Source organism: Giraffa tippelskirchi, chromosome 10 (assembly GCF_054371585.1).
Source record: "Giraffa tippelskirchi isolate mGirTip1 chromosome 10, T2T-mGirTip1v1.2.pri, whole genome shotgun sequence".
Lineage (NCBI taxonomy): Eukaryota > Metazoa > Chordata > Mammalia > Artiodactyla > Giraffidae > Giraffa > Giraffa tippelskirchi.
In genome coordinates this window covers 28,981,563-28,996,152 of record NC_137284.1, presented here as the reverse complement: position 1 = coordinate 28,996,152, position 14,590 = coordinate 28,981,563, and the positions used below count along the sequence as shown (strand labels likewise).

At 41.2% G+C, this 14,590-nt stretch overlaps 1 protein-coding gene and 1 pseudogene across 24 annotated transcripts in view; both read left to right on the top strand.

The window, feature by feature from the left end:
- The window catches only part of LOC145524723 (glycerophosphodiester phosphodiesterase domain-containing protein 4-like), a 130,675-nt gene that overhangs the window by 8,062 nt on the left and 108,023 nt on the right, over positions 1-14,590 (top strand). For 22 of the 23 annotated variants that reach the window (XM_081537503.1, XM_081537488.1, XM_081537495.1 and 19 more), the window contains 2 exons: positions 497-600; positions 9,777-9,870. In XM_081537503.1, the coding sequence (XP_081393629.1) occupies positions 497-600; positions 9,777-9,870 (198 nt within the window). The remainder of the gene's footprint in view (positions 1-496; positions 601-9,776; positions 9,871-14,590) is intronic. The other variant, XM_081537499.1, reaches the window with a different exon arrangement.
- Positions 12,056-13,804, top strand: LOC145524727 (elongation factor 1-alpha 1 pseudogene; annotated as a pseudogene). The gene has a single exon (XR_014067790.1). The product of XR_014067790.1 is annotated as an elongation factor 1-alpha 1 pseudogene (transcript).

The window sequence follows — 14,590 nt, the reverse complement described above, 5'->3', positions numbered from 1 at the left end:
GCATTGTATTTGTGCAAGATAAACTACTCAAAAAAAAAGTTTATTCCCTAACCTACTTCTTTCCTTCCTCAAATGTGGGAAGATAAATGGCTAAATGACCTGATGAAAAATGAATGAACGAATTACTCAGTGAATGAATCACTGAACAAACATTTGGTGGACAGGAGGTGGATGAATTCAACAGATGGTTACAAAGAGCCAGCTGCATTTAAGGAACTGTGCTAGGCACTGACAATACAGAGATGTGTAACAAAAGTTCCTTTTCCTCAGGAAGAAATTTGCATCAGATAAACACATGGTTGCATTTCAGTGTAATAAATGCTATAAATAGGCTTATACAAGCTTCCATAGGGATAAAAGAATATGGAGGTCTCTCCAGCCTGGGGAGGGTAATGCTGCACTGCAGCTATGCAGAACTCTGATGAGTGTATGCAGATGTTGCTGAGATACCATGAGTAAATGGAGCTTAATTACACTTTCTTCTTTCTGTTCCCAGAGAGAACGATTATTTTACCCATGTCTGATCATTTCATTTTGCATATCTGTGCTTTTGGTGTTCGTGTGGGTAGAATCATCAAATGAATACAATGGCTTTGACTGGTGAGTTTTACTTTTTTTTTTTTTTCCATTTGTGTTAGGGCTCTTTGGTCTAATAGCTACATGGATCTTACTTCAGGCTGAAAAGATCTGGTGACGTAAGAGGGAGGGTGGACAAAGTTGGATTTTTTGCAGCTGGTGAATGGGAGGCCTGACTCTGGGGAGGAGTAAGGATGCTCAGCACCCTCAGCTACTGTACCTCCCTTCCCTGCTCACTCTCACTCTTAGACCAAATCTGGCTCAGCAGGAAGCTTTCTCTGTGCTTCCAGTGCCCCTAGTCCTTCTATTCAGATGATTCTCTGATACCTTGCTCCTCAGTCTTTTGTCTGGGTTACTGCCTACACTAGTCCATCTTCATGATCTTTGTCAATGAACCCTGATGTCTCTGCCTCACCTCCAGCCTCTGCTTCTTCCTTCCGTCCTTACTGGGCTTCTGAAGACTCTGGAGACAGAAACAGTGTCCCATCTCAGCACCTTTTGCAGCTCAATTCCTACTCTGAAGTACTCCTAGCTCTTTCAGTTTTTCTGACCTGATTGTTGAAAATCTTATGCATTATTTGATATTTGGGAGGAGAAGGGATGTGTTTGAGTATGGGGCTTTTTTAAAATGGAAGACCTTTTTATAGAAGTAATACATGGTTTTTATTTTAAATGTAAAAATGCAAAGTAGAAAATATAAAATTCAACTTAGTTTTACTTTTGAGTAACAGTCACTTGATATACTTCCAGTTTTTTTTTCTATGCTTGCTTTTACATTATTATGCTCATGCCAGATATATAATTTTGCTTTTCTTTTTTGCTTAAAATGGTAACACACATTTTGAAAGACTGTTAAAACTCTCAATGAATATCATTCAAAATGGTCTGAAAATATGTAATGATATGAGAGTACTATAATACATTCACTTAAACAATTTTTTATTGTTCAGTTCAGTGCAGTTCAATTGCTCAGTCATGTCCAACTCTTTGTGACCCCATGGACTGCAGCACGCCAGGCCTCTCTGTCCATCACCAACACCCAGAGTTTACTCAAACTCATGTTCATTGAGTCAGTGATGCCATCCAACCATCTCATCCTCTGTTGTCCCCCTTCTGCTCCTGCCTTCAATCTTTCCCAGCATCAGGGTCTTTTCCGATGAGTCAGTTCTTCGCATCAGGTGGCCAAAGTATTGGAGTTTCAGCTTCAACATCAGTCCTTCCAATGAACACTCAGGACTGGTCTCCTTTAGGATAGACTAATTGGATCTCCTTGCAGTCTAAGGGACTCTCAAAAGTCTTCTCCAACACCACAGTTCAAAAGCATCAGTTCTTCAGTGCTCAGCTTTCTTTATAGTCCAACTCTCACATCCATACATGACTACTGGAAAAACCATAGCCTTGACTAGATGGACCTTTGTTGGCAAAGTAATGTCTCTGCTTTTTAATATGTTATCTAGGTTGGTCATAACTTTTCTGCCAAGGAGCAAATGTCTTTTAATTTCTTGGCTGCAGTACCATCTGCAGTGATTTTGGAGCCCCCAAAAATAGTCTGCCACTGTTTCCACTGTTTCCCTATCTGTTTGCCATGAGGTGATGGGACCAGATGTCATAATCTTAGGTTTCTTAATGTTGAGCTTTAAGCCAACTTTTTCACTCTCCTCTTTCACTTTCATCAAGAGGCTCTTTAGTTCTTCTTCACTTTCTGCCATAAGGGTGGTGTCATCTGCATATCTGAGGTGATTGATATTTCTCCCGGCACTTGATCCCAGCTTGCGCTTCATCCAGTCCAGCATTTCTCATGATGTACTCTGCATATAAGTTAAATAAGCAGGGTGACAATATACAGCCTTAACGTACTCCTTTCCCAATTTGGAAACAGTCTGTTGTTCCATGTCTGGTTCTAACTGTTGCTTCCTGACCTGCATACAGATTTCTCAAGAGGCAGATCAGGTGGTCTGGTATTCCCATCTCTTTCACAATTTTCCACAGTTTGTTGTGACCCACACAGTCACTTCATGAAGTCACATCACTCCATGGTAGATAGATGGGGAAACAGTAGAAACAGTGGCTGACTTTATTTTTCTGGGCTCCAAATAGAGGAAAACAACAGAGTGGGAAAGACCAGAGATCTCTTCAAGAAAAGTGAAGATACCAAGGGAGCATCTCATGCAAAGATGGGCACAATAAAGGACTGAAATGACAAGAAGCAGAGATATTAAGAGTATTAAAATATTAAGAAGAGGTGGCAAGAATATACAGAAGAACTGTGTATTAAGACCTTTCTTAATGACGCAGATAACCACAATGGCGTGGTCACTCACCTAGAGCCAGATATCCTGGAGTGTGAAGTCAAGTGGTCCGCCGGAAGCATTACCATGAGCAAAGCTAGTGGAGGTGATGGAATTCTACCTGAGCTATTTCAAATCCTAAAAGATGATGCTGTGAAAGTGCTACACTCAATATGCCAACAAAGTTGGAAAACTCGGCAATGGCCCCAGGACTGGAAAAGGTCAGTTTCCATTCCAGTCCCAAAGAAAGACAATACCAAATAATGTTCATACTGCCATACAATTGCACTCATTTCACATGCTAGGAAGATTATGCTCAAAATCCTTCAAGCTAGGCTTCAGTAGTACATGAACTGAGAACTTCCAGATGTTCAAACTGGATTTAGAAAAGGAAGAAGGACCAGAGATCAAATTGCCAACATCTTTTGGATCACAGAAAAAGCAAGAGAATTCCAGAAAAACTTCCACTTCTGGTTCATTGACTACACTAAAACCTTTGACTGTGTCAGTTCAGTTCAGTCGCTCAGTCGTGTCCGACTGTCTGCGACCCCATGAACTGCAGCACGCCAGGCCTCTCTGTCCATCACCAACTCCCAGAGTCTACCCAAACCCATGTTCATCGAGTCGGTGATGCCATCCAACCATCTCATCCTCTGTCGTCCCCTTCTCCTCCCGCCCCCAATCCTACCCAGCATTAGGGTCTTTTCCAATGAGTCAACCCTTCGCATGAGGTGGCCAAAGTATTGGAGCTTCAGCTTCAACATCAGACCTTCCAATGAACACCCAGGATTGATCTCTTTTAGGATGGATTGATTGGATCTCCTTGCAGTCCAAGGGACTCTCAAGAGTCTTCTCCAACACCACAGTTCAAAAGCATCAATTCTTCGGCGCTCAGCTTTCTTCACCGTCCAACTCTCACATCCATACATGACTACTGGAAAAACCATAGCCTTGACTAGACGGACTTTTGTTGGCAAAGTAACGTCTCTGCTTTTAAACATGCTATCTAGGTTGGCCATAACCTTCCTTCCAAGGAGTAAGCGTCTTTTAATTTCATGGCTGCAGTCACCATCAGCAGTGATTCTGGAGCCCAAAAAGGTAAAGTCTGACACTGTTTCCACTGTTTCCCCATCTATTTCCCATGGAGTGATGGGACCAGATGCCATAATCTTAGTTTTCTGAATGTTGAGCTTTAAGCCAACTTTTTCACTCTCCTCCTTCACCTTCATCAAGAGGCTCTTTAGTTCTTCTTCACTTTCTGCCATAAGGGTGGTGTCATCTGCATATCTGAGGTTATTGGTATTTCTCCCGGCAATCTTGATTCCAGCTTGTGTTTCTTCCAGCCCAGCGTTTCTCATGATGTACTCTGCATATAAGTTAAATAAGCAGGGTGACAATATACAGCCTTGACGTACTCCTTTTCCTATTTGGAACCAGTCTGTTGTTCCATGTCCAGTTCTAACTGTTGCTTCCTGACCTGCATACAGGTTTCTCAAGAGACAGGTCATATGGTCTGGTATTCCCATGTCTTTCAGAATTTTCCACAGTTTATTGTGATCCACACAGTCAAAGGCTTTGGCATAGTCAATAAAGCAGAAATAGATGTTTTTCTGGAACTCTCTTGCTTTTTCGATGATCCAGCGGATATTGGCAATTTGATCTCTGGTTCCTCTGCCTTTTCTAAATCCAGCTTGAACATCTGGAAGTCCACGGTTCACATATTGCTGAAGCCTGGCTTGGAGAATTTTGAGCATTACTTTACTAGCATGTGAGATGAGTGCAATTGTGCGGTAGTTTGAGCATTCTTTGGCATTACCTTTCTTTGGGATCGGAACGAAAACTGACCTTTTCCAGTCCTGTGGCCACTGCTGAGTTTTCCAGATTTGCTGGCATATTGAGTGCAGCACTTTCACAGCATCACCTTTGAGGATTTGAAATAGCTCAACTGGAATTCCATCACCTCCACTAGCTTTGTTCATAGTGATGCTTTCTAAGGCCCACTTGACCTCACATTCCAGGATGTCTGGCTCTAGGTGAGTGATCACACCATCGTGATTATCTGGGTCATGAAGATCTTTTTTGTACAGTTCTTCTGTGTATTCTTGCCACCTCTTCTTAATATCTTCTGCTTCTGTTAGGTGCATACCATTGCTGTCCTTTATCGAGCCTATCTTTGCATGAAATGTTCCTTGGTATCTCTAATTTTCTTGAAGATGTCTCTAGTCTTTCCCAATCTGTTGTTTTCCTCTATTTGTTTGCACTGATCACTGAGGAAGGCTTTCTTATCTCTCTTTGCTATTCTTTGGAACTCTGCATTCAGATGAGAATATCTTTTCTTTTCTCCTTTGCTTTTCGCTTCTCTTCTCTTCCCAGCTATCTGTAAGGCCTCCTGAGACAGCCATTTTGCTTTTTTGCATTTCTTTTCCATGGGGATTTTCTTGATCCCTGTCTCCTGTACAATGTCACAAACCTCTGTCCATAGTTCATCAGGCACTCTATCAGGTCTAGTCCCTTAAATCTATTTGTCACTTCCACTGTATACTCATAAGGGATTTGATCTAGGTCATACCTGAATGGTCTAGTGGTTTTCCCTACTTTCTTCAATTTAAGTCTGAATTTGGCAATAAGCAGTTCATGATCTGAGCCACAGTCTGCTCCTGGTCTTGTTTTTGCTGACTGTATAGAGCTTCTCCATCTTTGGCTGCAAAGAATATAATCAATCTGATTTCGGTGTTGACCATCTGGTGATGTCCACGTGTAGAGTCTTCTCTTGTGTTGTTGGAATAGGGTGTTTGCTATTACCAGTGCGTTCTCGTGGCAAAACTCTATTAGGCTTTGCCCTGCTTCATTCTGTACTCCAAGGCCAAACTTGCCTGTTACGCCAGGTGTTTCTTGACTTCCTACTTTTGCATTCCAATCCCCTATAATGAAAAGGACATCTTTTTTGGGTGTTAGTTCTAGAAGGTCTTGTAGGTCTTCATAGAACCGTTCAACTTCAGCTTCTTCGGCGTTACTGGTTGGGGCATAGACTGTGTAGATTGCAGCAAACTGTGGAAAATTCTTGAAGAGATGGAAATACCAGACCACCTTATTGGCCTCCTGAGAAACCTGTATGCAGGTCAAGAAGCAACAATTAGAACCGGACATGGAACAATGGACTGGTTCAAAATTGGGAAAGGAGTACATCAAGGTTGTATGTTTTTACCCTGCTTATTTAACATATGCAGAATACATCATGTGAAATGCTGGGCTGGATGGCTTACAAGCTGGTATCAAGATGGCCGGGAGAAATATGGGTAACCTCAAATATGCAGATGATGCCACCCTAATGGTGGAAAACGAAGATGAACTAAAGGGCTTCTTGATGAAGGTGAAAGAGGAGAGTGAAAAAGCTGGCTTAAGACTCAACATTCAAAAAACTAATATCATAGCATCTGGTCCCATCATTTCACAGCAAATAGATGGGAAAAAGTGGAAACAGTGGCAGGTTTTATTTTCTTGGGCTCTAGAATCACTGCAGATGGTGACAGTAGCAACTGAATTAAAAGACCCTTACTCTTTGAAAGAAAAGCTGAGACCAACCTAGACAGCATATTAAAAAGCAGAAACATCACTTTGCCGACAAAAGTCTTTCCAGTCAAAGCTATGTTTTTTTTTCAGTAGTTGTGTATGGATGTGAGATTTGGATAATAAAGTCTGAGTGCCAAAGAATTGATATTCAGATTGTGGCACTGGAGAAGACTTTTGAGAGTCCCATGGAGAACTGGAGATCAAACCAGTCAATCCTAAAGGAAATCAGCCCTGACTATTCATTAGAAGGACTGATGCTGAAGCTGAAGCTCCAGTCTCTGGCCACCTAATGTGAAGAGCTGACTCATTCGAGAAGACCTTGATGATGGGAAGGATTGAGGACAGTAGGAGAAAGGGGTGACAGAGGAGAGGTTTGGATGGTATGGCTGTCTCAATGGACATGAGTTTGAGCAAACTCTGGGAGATAGTGAAGGATAGGGAAGCCTGGCATGCTGCAGTTCACGGGGTTGCAAAGAATCAGCCACATCTTAGCGACTGAACAACAACATCAACTCTTGACATGGTGGTAGACAGACAAAAGTTCCATGGCTTGTGTGTGTCCTCATGTAGAACCTGTTGTGTCTTTTGTTTTTCCTCAGAGTTGCTGTCAGCTGACAATTGATTCTACTAAGCATTGTAATATATATGGTAGACACTGGGAGAGCATGCAAGGAATCTGCACCTTGTATCTCTGGGAAAGCAATCAAAGGGTCCTAGAAAGTTTCTTTAAATATGAGTGCAGAGACTGGATTTAGATGAGAAGGTTGACTGGGCTGCCAGACAAAGGCTGTCTCTATTGGATGAGCAGGACTTCATCCATAAAGGTGTGTGATTATTCTGCTAGAGAGATGTAAAGCAATGTCGTAGAACAGAGGAAACTGCTTGAAAATAGTAAGTCAGAAGAATCCTAAAGTGGACAATCCATGTGGAGTGAAGTCTACTGCATAATCTTGAGCAATTGTATATTCCAAGTTTAAAAATGTGACAGCCAAGAAACACTTTTTTCAATTCCACTCAGCTAAACAAACACCTTTTCATTCTTCTCACTTCCGTGCTACCTGACTACTACTACCTAGAGTGAGTACAAATCCATAGGTCAAGAAGAAGTAGAAGATGGAAGGAGGAAAAAAAAAACGTGTAAAATTCTTCCTGCAGTTCATGGTGAGTGGGTGGTAACTTTACCTGAATTTGGTGAGAAGATTTTGAGCTGAACTAAACTATAACAATATCAATATTTACATGTGGTTGAATGTACAAAAGAAGACCTTTTAGTTTCAAATGGAGTGAAAGAAAAGAGATGTGGCCAAAGAATTGATTAGGAAAGATAGAGGCACCATTAAATAGTAAACTTTAACTTCCTCACTTAGAAAATGAAGTCAGTATCATTACTTGGCTAAGCAGTTTGATGAATTCTTTGACTGTATCTCAACAGCTGTTAAGTCCATCTTTCATTTAAAAAACATTGAAATATAGCTAATTTGCTTCCCTGATGGCTCAGTGGTAAAGAATCTACCTGGTAATGCAAGGGATGCGGATTTGATCCTTGGATCAGGAAGATCCCATGGAGAAGGAAATGGCAACCCACTCCAGTATTCTTGCGTGGGAAACTCATAGACAGGAACCTGGTGGGCTACAGTCCAAGGGCTCACGGAGAGTTGGACACAACTTAGCAGCTAAAACAACAACAAAACAGCCAATTTACAAGTGTAAGCAAAGTGATTCAGCTATATATATATACGCACACACATACATGCATACGTATATGTATATATTTTTCAGACCTTTTCCATTATAGGTTATCTTGCATGTTTTCTAAGATCTCCATTTTATTGTTTTGATAATTAATGTGCTTGTTTTAAAACATCTATTCTAGTTATATGAATGTGAGACCTTTATTTTTCTGAGGATCTTGATTATTTTGTGGTTCTTTTCTGATCATTCTATTAATTATGTTTTTAGTGTTTAGGTTATTCTTTTAACTGCGTGAATTTGTTGACACTCCTTACATGTTTTGATTGCTGTCTATGAGCTCATCTTTTACAGAGTACTCGTAGCGTCTTGATCTGAGATAGCTCTCACTTGGATAGCTGCTTGCGTGTTACATTCTTCTTGATGTATATGATAACTCCTCACCAAAGAGAATTTCCTTACTTATTTGTAATGTAGTTTTTGTTCATACATCTATATTTTATACAGGCATACCTTGGAGATATTGAGGGTTCATTTCCAGACCACAGCAATAAAGTGAATATAGGAATAAAGCAAGTCACACCATTTTTTGGTTTCTCAGTGCACATAAAAGTTCTTTTTGTACTATACTGTTACTATACTGTAGTCTGTAAGTGTACCATAGCATTATTTATAAAAAATGTTCATGCCTTAGTTAAAAATTATTTTATTGCTAGATAGCTAACCATAGCTATTTATGAATAACTTGCCTTCAGCGAGTAGTGGTAGTAACATTAAAGATCCTTGATCACAAAATCACTATAACAAATATAATATAAATGAAAAATTTTGAAATATTGCAAGAATTTCCAAAATGTGATACAGAGATAGGAAGTAAGCAAATGCTGTTGGAAAAATGATGCCAATAGTCTTGCTTGATGTATGGTTGCCACAAACCTTCAGTTTGTAAAAAATGCAATGTCTTCAAAGTGCAGGAAGACAAAGAGTTATAGTTCTGTATTGTTAAAATATAATTTCTCCAGGTTTTATATAGTGAGAAGGTAATCTCTGTTATCTTGAAATGAGTAGTCTAAAACAGTTTTGACATACAATACGTGGAACAAGTTTAATCCTGTTTCTCTTAGCTTATCATTAGCAATTTTCTCTGATAATCTCCTTTAGGAATAGAACATGTCAAGACAGTTTTTAAAGAGGTCAAATATCTTACACAGAATAGAGAAATTGACATGGTGGCTTGCAGTTATATAAGAAAACGTACATTCACATGAACCAGAAACCTTCCAAAATGGAAAGTGTTAAGTTTTATTAAGGCAGTAGACTTTTTCTCCTTTAGAATTACAGAACTTCTGTATTATATTGTTTTTTAAAGAGAATATGTGTTTTGAATACATATTATGAATAACTTTTTAAAAATTATACCACTTATCCGGAGCCCCATTTAAAGTACCCAGTTACCTATAGGACAAAGTTAAAACTTCTCTGCTAAATATCCCCAAAGCTCTTCACACATCTGTTCCCAAATTGCTTCTCTTATCTCCCTCTGTTTTCTTATACCTCATCTAGTTGGTCTTGTCGCCCCTATCCTTGATGCAGATGCTACTAATTTTTTTTTTTTTTTTACTGTATTCTAAGGATTGAAACTTATTTTTGCAGGGTCATTTTTATAGGTACAGGACTCTGGTTCTTCTGGTCCATTGTCTTACTGAGTTTCCTTGGGATCCTGGCTGCCTACACATCATTGCTGTTGGTGAGTAATGTTTTCTGTTTCTCCCACTCCTTTCGTGAGTAGCCTCACTAGGTGCTGTGTCTGTGGCATGGTTCTCAGTTGGTGCTTGGAGCCCTCAGAACCTCAGATCACACTTAGCAGAGTTGGCATTTACATTAGCCACTTGAATATTAAGCAGGAGGGATAGATGGAGGAAAAAGGCTTGTGCTGTTAGAGGATGTGTCTTACCACATTGACCCTTAGAAAGAGTGATAGAACATCCTTTTTTCTCTTCTCCTGTTTCATAGCCTATTTCCTGGTTCACTTAGTATTATCATTTTAGATGCTCACACCTTCACATGGCAGTGCCTTTACATATTGAACTACTCATTCCATAGCCTATCCCCTAAGAGTAAGTCTTTCTGGGTCTTATAAATTAGCTAGCATGTCAAACCTGTTCTAATGTACAGTCGCTAGTCCCTTAGTCCAGGTGCACTAACCTGGTGGCTCAGATGGTAAAGCGTCTGCCTGCAATATGGGAGACTCGGGTTCAATCCCTGGGTCAGGATCTCCTGGAGAAGGAAATGGCAACCCACTCCAGTCCTCTTGCCTGGAGAATTCCATGGACTGAGGAGCCTGGTAGGCTGCAGTCCACGGGGTCGCAAAGAGTCGGACACAACTGAGTGACTTCACTTAGTCCAGGTGCAGAGTACATTTTAGCAAATGTCTTTAGGCAATAGAGACCCTGCCTCTGTTTCCTGACACAGTAGGGTCATGTAATATGAGAAATTCAGGCCAGAAAATAGAGCAATTTGAAGAAGTGGAAAGCTTGTGAGAGACTGATTCTTAGGTAACTGGAGTTTTTCAGTGCCCTTTTATACATGGGGCATATATATCTTTCTCTGATTTCATGATTCCTTGTCTCCACTGATTTCCTGTCTGATGCAGAAGAACCCAACCCCCAAATCAATTAATATTTGCCTTAATTTTTCTTTCAACAAAATGTTGAAAGTGTTGATCATTATATGAGTGATAAGTATTGAGGTTACAGAAATCAACAAGACACATGCAGCTTTTGTTTTCACGTGGGGCACTTCAGAGTGACAGATATGAGATATAAAGTTATGCTGCTGCTGCTAAGTTGCTTCAGTCGTGTCCAACTCTCAGCGACCCCATGGACTGCAGCCCACCAGGCTCCTCCGTCCATGGGATTTTCCAGGCAAGAGTACTGGAGTGGGATGCCATTGCCTTCTCCTATAAAGTTATAATAGTCCTTAAATATTAAAAGATGAAGCTGTTAAAAGGCTGCACTCAATATGCCAGCAAATTTGGAAAACTCAACAGTGGCCACGGGACTGGTAAGGTCAGTTTTATTCTAGTCTCAGAGAAAGTCAGTGCCAAAGAATGTTCAAACTACTGCACAATTACACTCATCTCACATGATAGCAAAGTAATGCTCAAAATTCTCCAAGCCAGGTTCAACAGTGTGTGACCTGCGAACTTCCAGATGTTCAAGCTGGATTTAGTAAAGGCAGAGGAAGCAGAGATCAAATTGCCAACATCTGTTGGATCATCGAAAAAGCAAGAGAGTTCCAGAAAATTATCTACTTCTACTTTATTGACTGCCCCAAAGCCCCTGACTGTGTGGATCACAACAGACTATGGAAAATTCTTTTACAGATGGGAATGCCAGACAACCATACCTGCCTTCCTGAGAACTCTGTATGCAGGTCAGGAAGCAACACTTTTAACTGGACGTGGAACAACAGACTGGTTCCAAATTGGGAATGGAGTACGTCATGGCTGAATATTGTTACTGTGCTTATTTAACTTATATGCAGAGTACGTCATGAGAAATGCCGGGTTGAATGAAGCACAAACTGGAATCAAGATTGCTGGGAGAAATATCAGTAACCTCAGATACGCAAGTGACACCACCCTATGGCAGAAAGCGAAGAAGAACTAAAGAGTCTCTTGATGAAAGTGAAAGAGGAGAGTGAAAAAGTTGGTTTAAAGCTCAACTTTCAGAAAACTAAGATCATGGCATCTGGTCCCATCACTTCATGGCAAATAGATGGGGAAACAGTGGAAACAGTGACAGACTCTTTTCTCAGGCTCCAAAATCGCTGCAGATGGTGACTACAGCCATGAAATTAAAAGATGCTTGTTCCTTGGAAGAAAAGCTGTGACCAAACTAGACAGCATATTAAAAAACAGAGAAATTCTTTTTCGCAATGGGTTTGCCGCCAGGATACAGGTGTCATGAAAACCACCGTTAAACCTAAGCCAAAATGGGAAAGGAGAAGACCCACATCAACATCGTTGTCATCGGGCACGTAGACTCAAGGAAGTCTACCACGACTGGCCATCTGATCTACAAATGTGGCGGGATTGACAAGAGAACAATTGAAAAGTTCGAGAAGGAGGCTGCCAAGATGGGAAAGGGCTCCTTCAAATATGCCTGGGTCTTGGACAAACTGAAAGCTGAACGTGAGCGTGGTATCACCATTGATATCTCCCTGTGGAAATTTGAGACAAGCAAGTACTATGTTACCATCATTGATGCCCCAGGACACAGAGACTTCATCAAAAACATGATTACAGGGACATCCCAGGCTGACTCTGCTGTCCTGATTGTTGCTGCTGGTGTTGGTGAATTTGCAGCCGGTATCTCCAAGAACGGGCAGACCCGTGAGCGTGCCCTTCTAGCTTACACTCTGGGTGTGAAACAACTAGTTGTTGGAGTTAACAAAATGGATTCCACTGAGCCACCCTATACCCAGAAGAGATACGAGGAAATTGTTAAGGAAGTCAGCACCTACATTAAGAAAATTGGCTACAACCCCGGCACAGTAGCATTTGTGCCAATTTCTGGCTGGAATGGTGACAACATGCTGGAGCCAAGTGCTAACATGCCATGGTTCAAGGGATGGAAAGTCACCCATAAGGACGGCAATGCCAGCGGAACCACCCTGCTTGAAGCTCTGGATTGCATCCTGCCACCAACTCGCCCAACTGACAAACCCTTGTGTTTGCCTCTCCAGGATGTCTATAAAATTGGTGGTATTGGTACTGTTCCTGTGGGTCGTGTGGAGACTAGTGTTTTCAAACCTGGCATGGTGGTCACCTTTGCTCCAGTCAATGTAACAACTGAAGTAAGTTTGTAGAAATGCACCATGAAGCATTGAGTGAAGCCCTTCCTGGGGACAATGTGGGCTTCAATGTCAAGAACGTGTCTGTCAAAGATGTTCGTTGTGGCAATGTGGCTGGTGACAGCAAAAATGATCCACCCATGGAAGCTGCTGGCTTCATAGCTCAGGTGATTATTTTGAACCATCCAGGCCAAATCAGTGCTGGTTATGCACCTGTGCTGGATTGTCACACAGCTCACATTGCTTGCAAGTTTGCTGAGCTGAAGGAGAAGATTGATCGTTGTTCTGGGAAAAAGCTGGAAGATGGCCCTAAATTCTTGAAATCTGGTGACGCTGCCATCGTTGATATGGTTCCTGGCAAGCCCATGTGTGTCGAGAGCTTCTCTGACTATCCTCCCCTGGGCCATTATGCTGTGCGTGACATGAGACAGACAGTCGCTGTGGGTGTCATCAAAGCAGTGGACAAGAAGGCAGCTGGAGCTGGCAAGGTCACCAAGTCTGCCCAGAAAGCTCAGAAGGCTAAATGAATATTATCCCCAATACCTGCCACCCCAGTCTTAATCAGTGGTGGAAGAACAGTCTCAGAACTGTTTGTCTTAATTGGTCATTTAAGTTTAATAGTAAAAGACTGGTTAATGACAACAATGCATCATAAAACCCTCAGAAGGAAAGGAGAATGTTTTTGTGGACCATATGTTTTGTGTGTGGCAGTTTAAGTTATTAGTTTTTAAAATCAGTACTTTTTAATGAAAACAACTTGACCAAAAATCTGTCACAGAATTTGAGACCCATTAAAAAAAGTTTAATGAGAAAAAAAAAAAAAACAGAGAAATTACTTTGCTGACAAAGGTTTGTCTGGTCAAAGCTATGGTTTATCCAGTATTCGTGTATGGATGTGAGAGTTGGACTATAAAGAAAGCTGAGCGCCAAAGAATTGATGCTTCAAAAGCAGTTCAAAACTGTGGTGTTGGAGAAGATTCTTGAGAGTCTCTTGGACTACAGAGAGATGCAACCAGTCAATCCTAAAGAAAATCAGTCCTGAATATTCATTGGAAGGACTGATGCTGAAGCTGAAGCTGAAACTCCAATACTTTGGCCACCTGATGCGAAGAACTGACTCATTGGAAAAGACCCTGATGCTGGGAAAGATTGAAGGTGGGAACAGAAGGGGACGACAGAGGACGAGATGGTTGGATGGCATCACTGACTCAATGGACATGAGTTTGAGTAAACTGTGGAAGCTGGTGATGGACAGGGAGGCCTGGTGTGCTGCAGTCCATGGGTCGCAAAGAGCCGGACACAACCGAGCGACTGAACTGAACTCAGGGGATATTGAAGAAAACGAAGTAACATCATTTTAGATAGGCTTGTAACAGACTTTGAAAGGCCTGAAAAGTGAGCTAGTTCATTAAGCATAAATCAGATTTCTATTTAGGAAAATCATCCTGGAAGTTGTGGTTTGGAGCCTCAGCCTTCTGAGCATCAGTTTCTTTTCTTCCAAATGAGCAAGATATTATTTAATAAAGTGGTATTTTATAAGGCTGAATAAAGAACAAGTGAACTATATTCATGAAATTGTTTTGATGAAAATCTGTCTCATGCATTCTCTC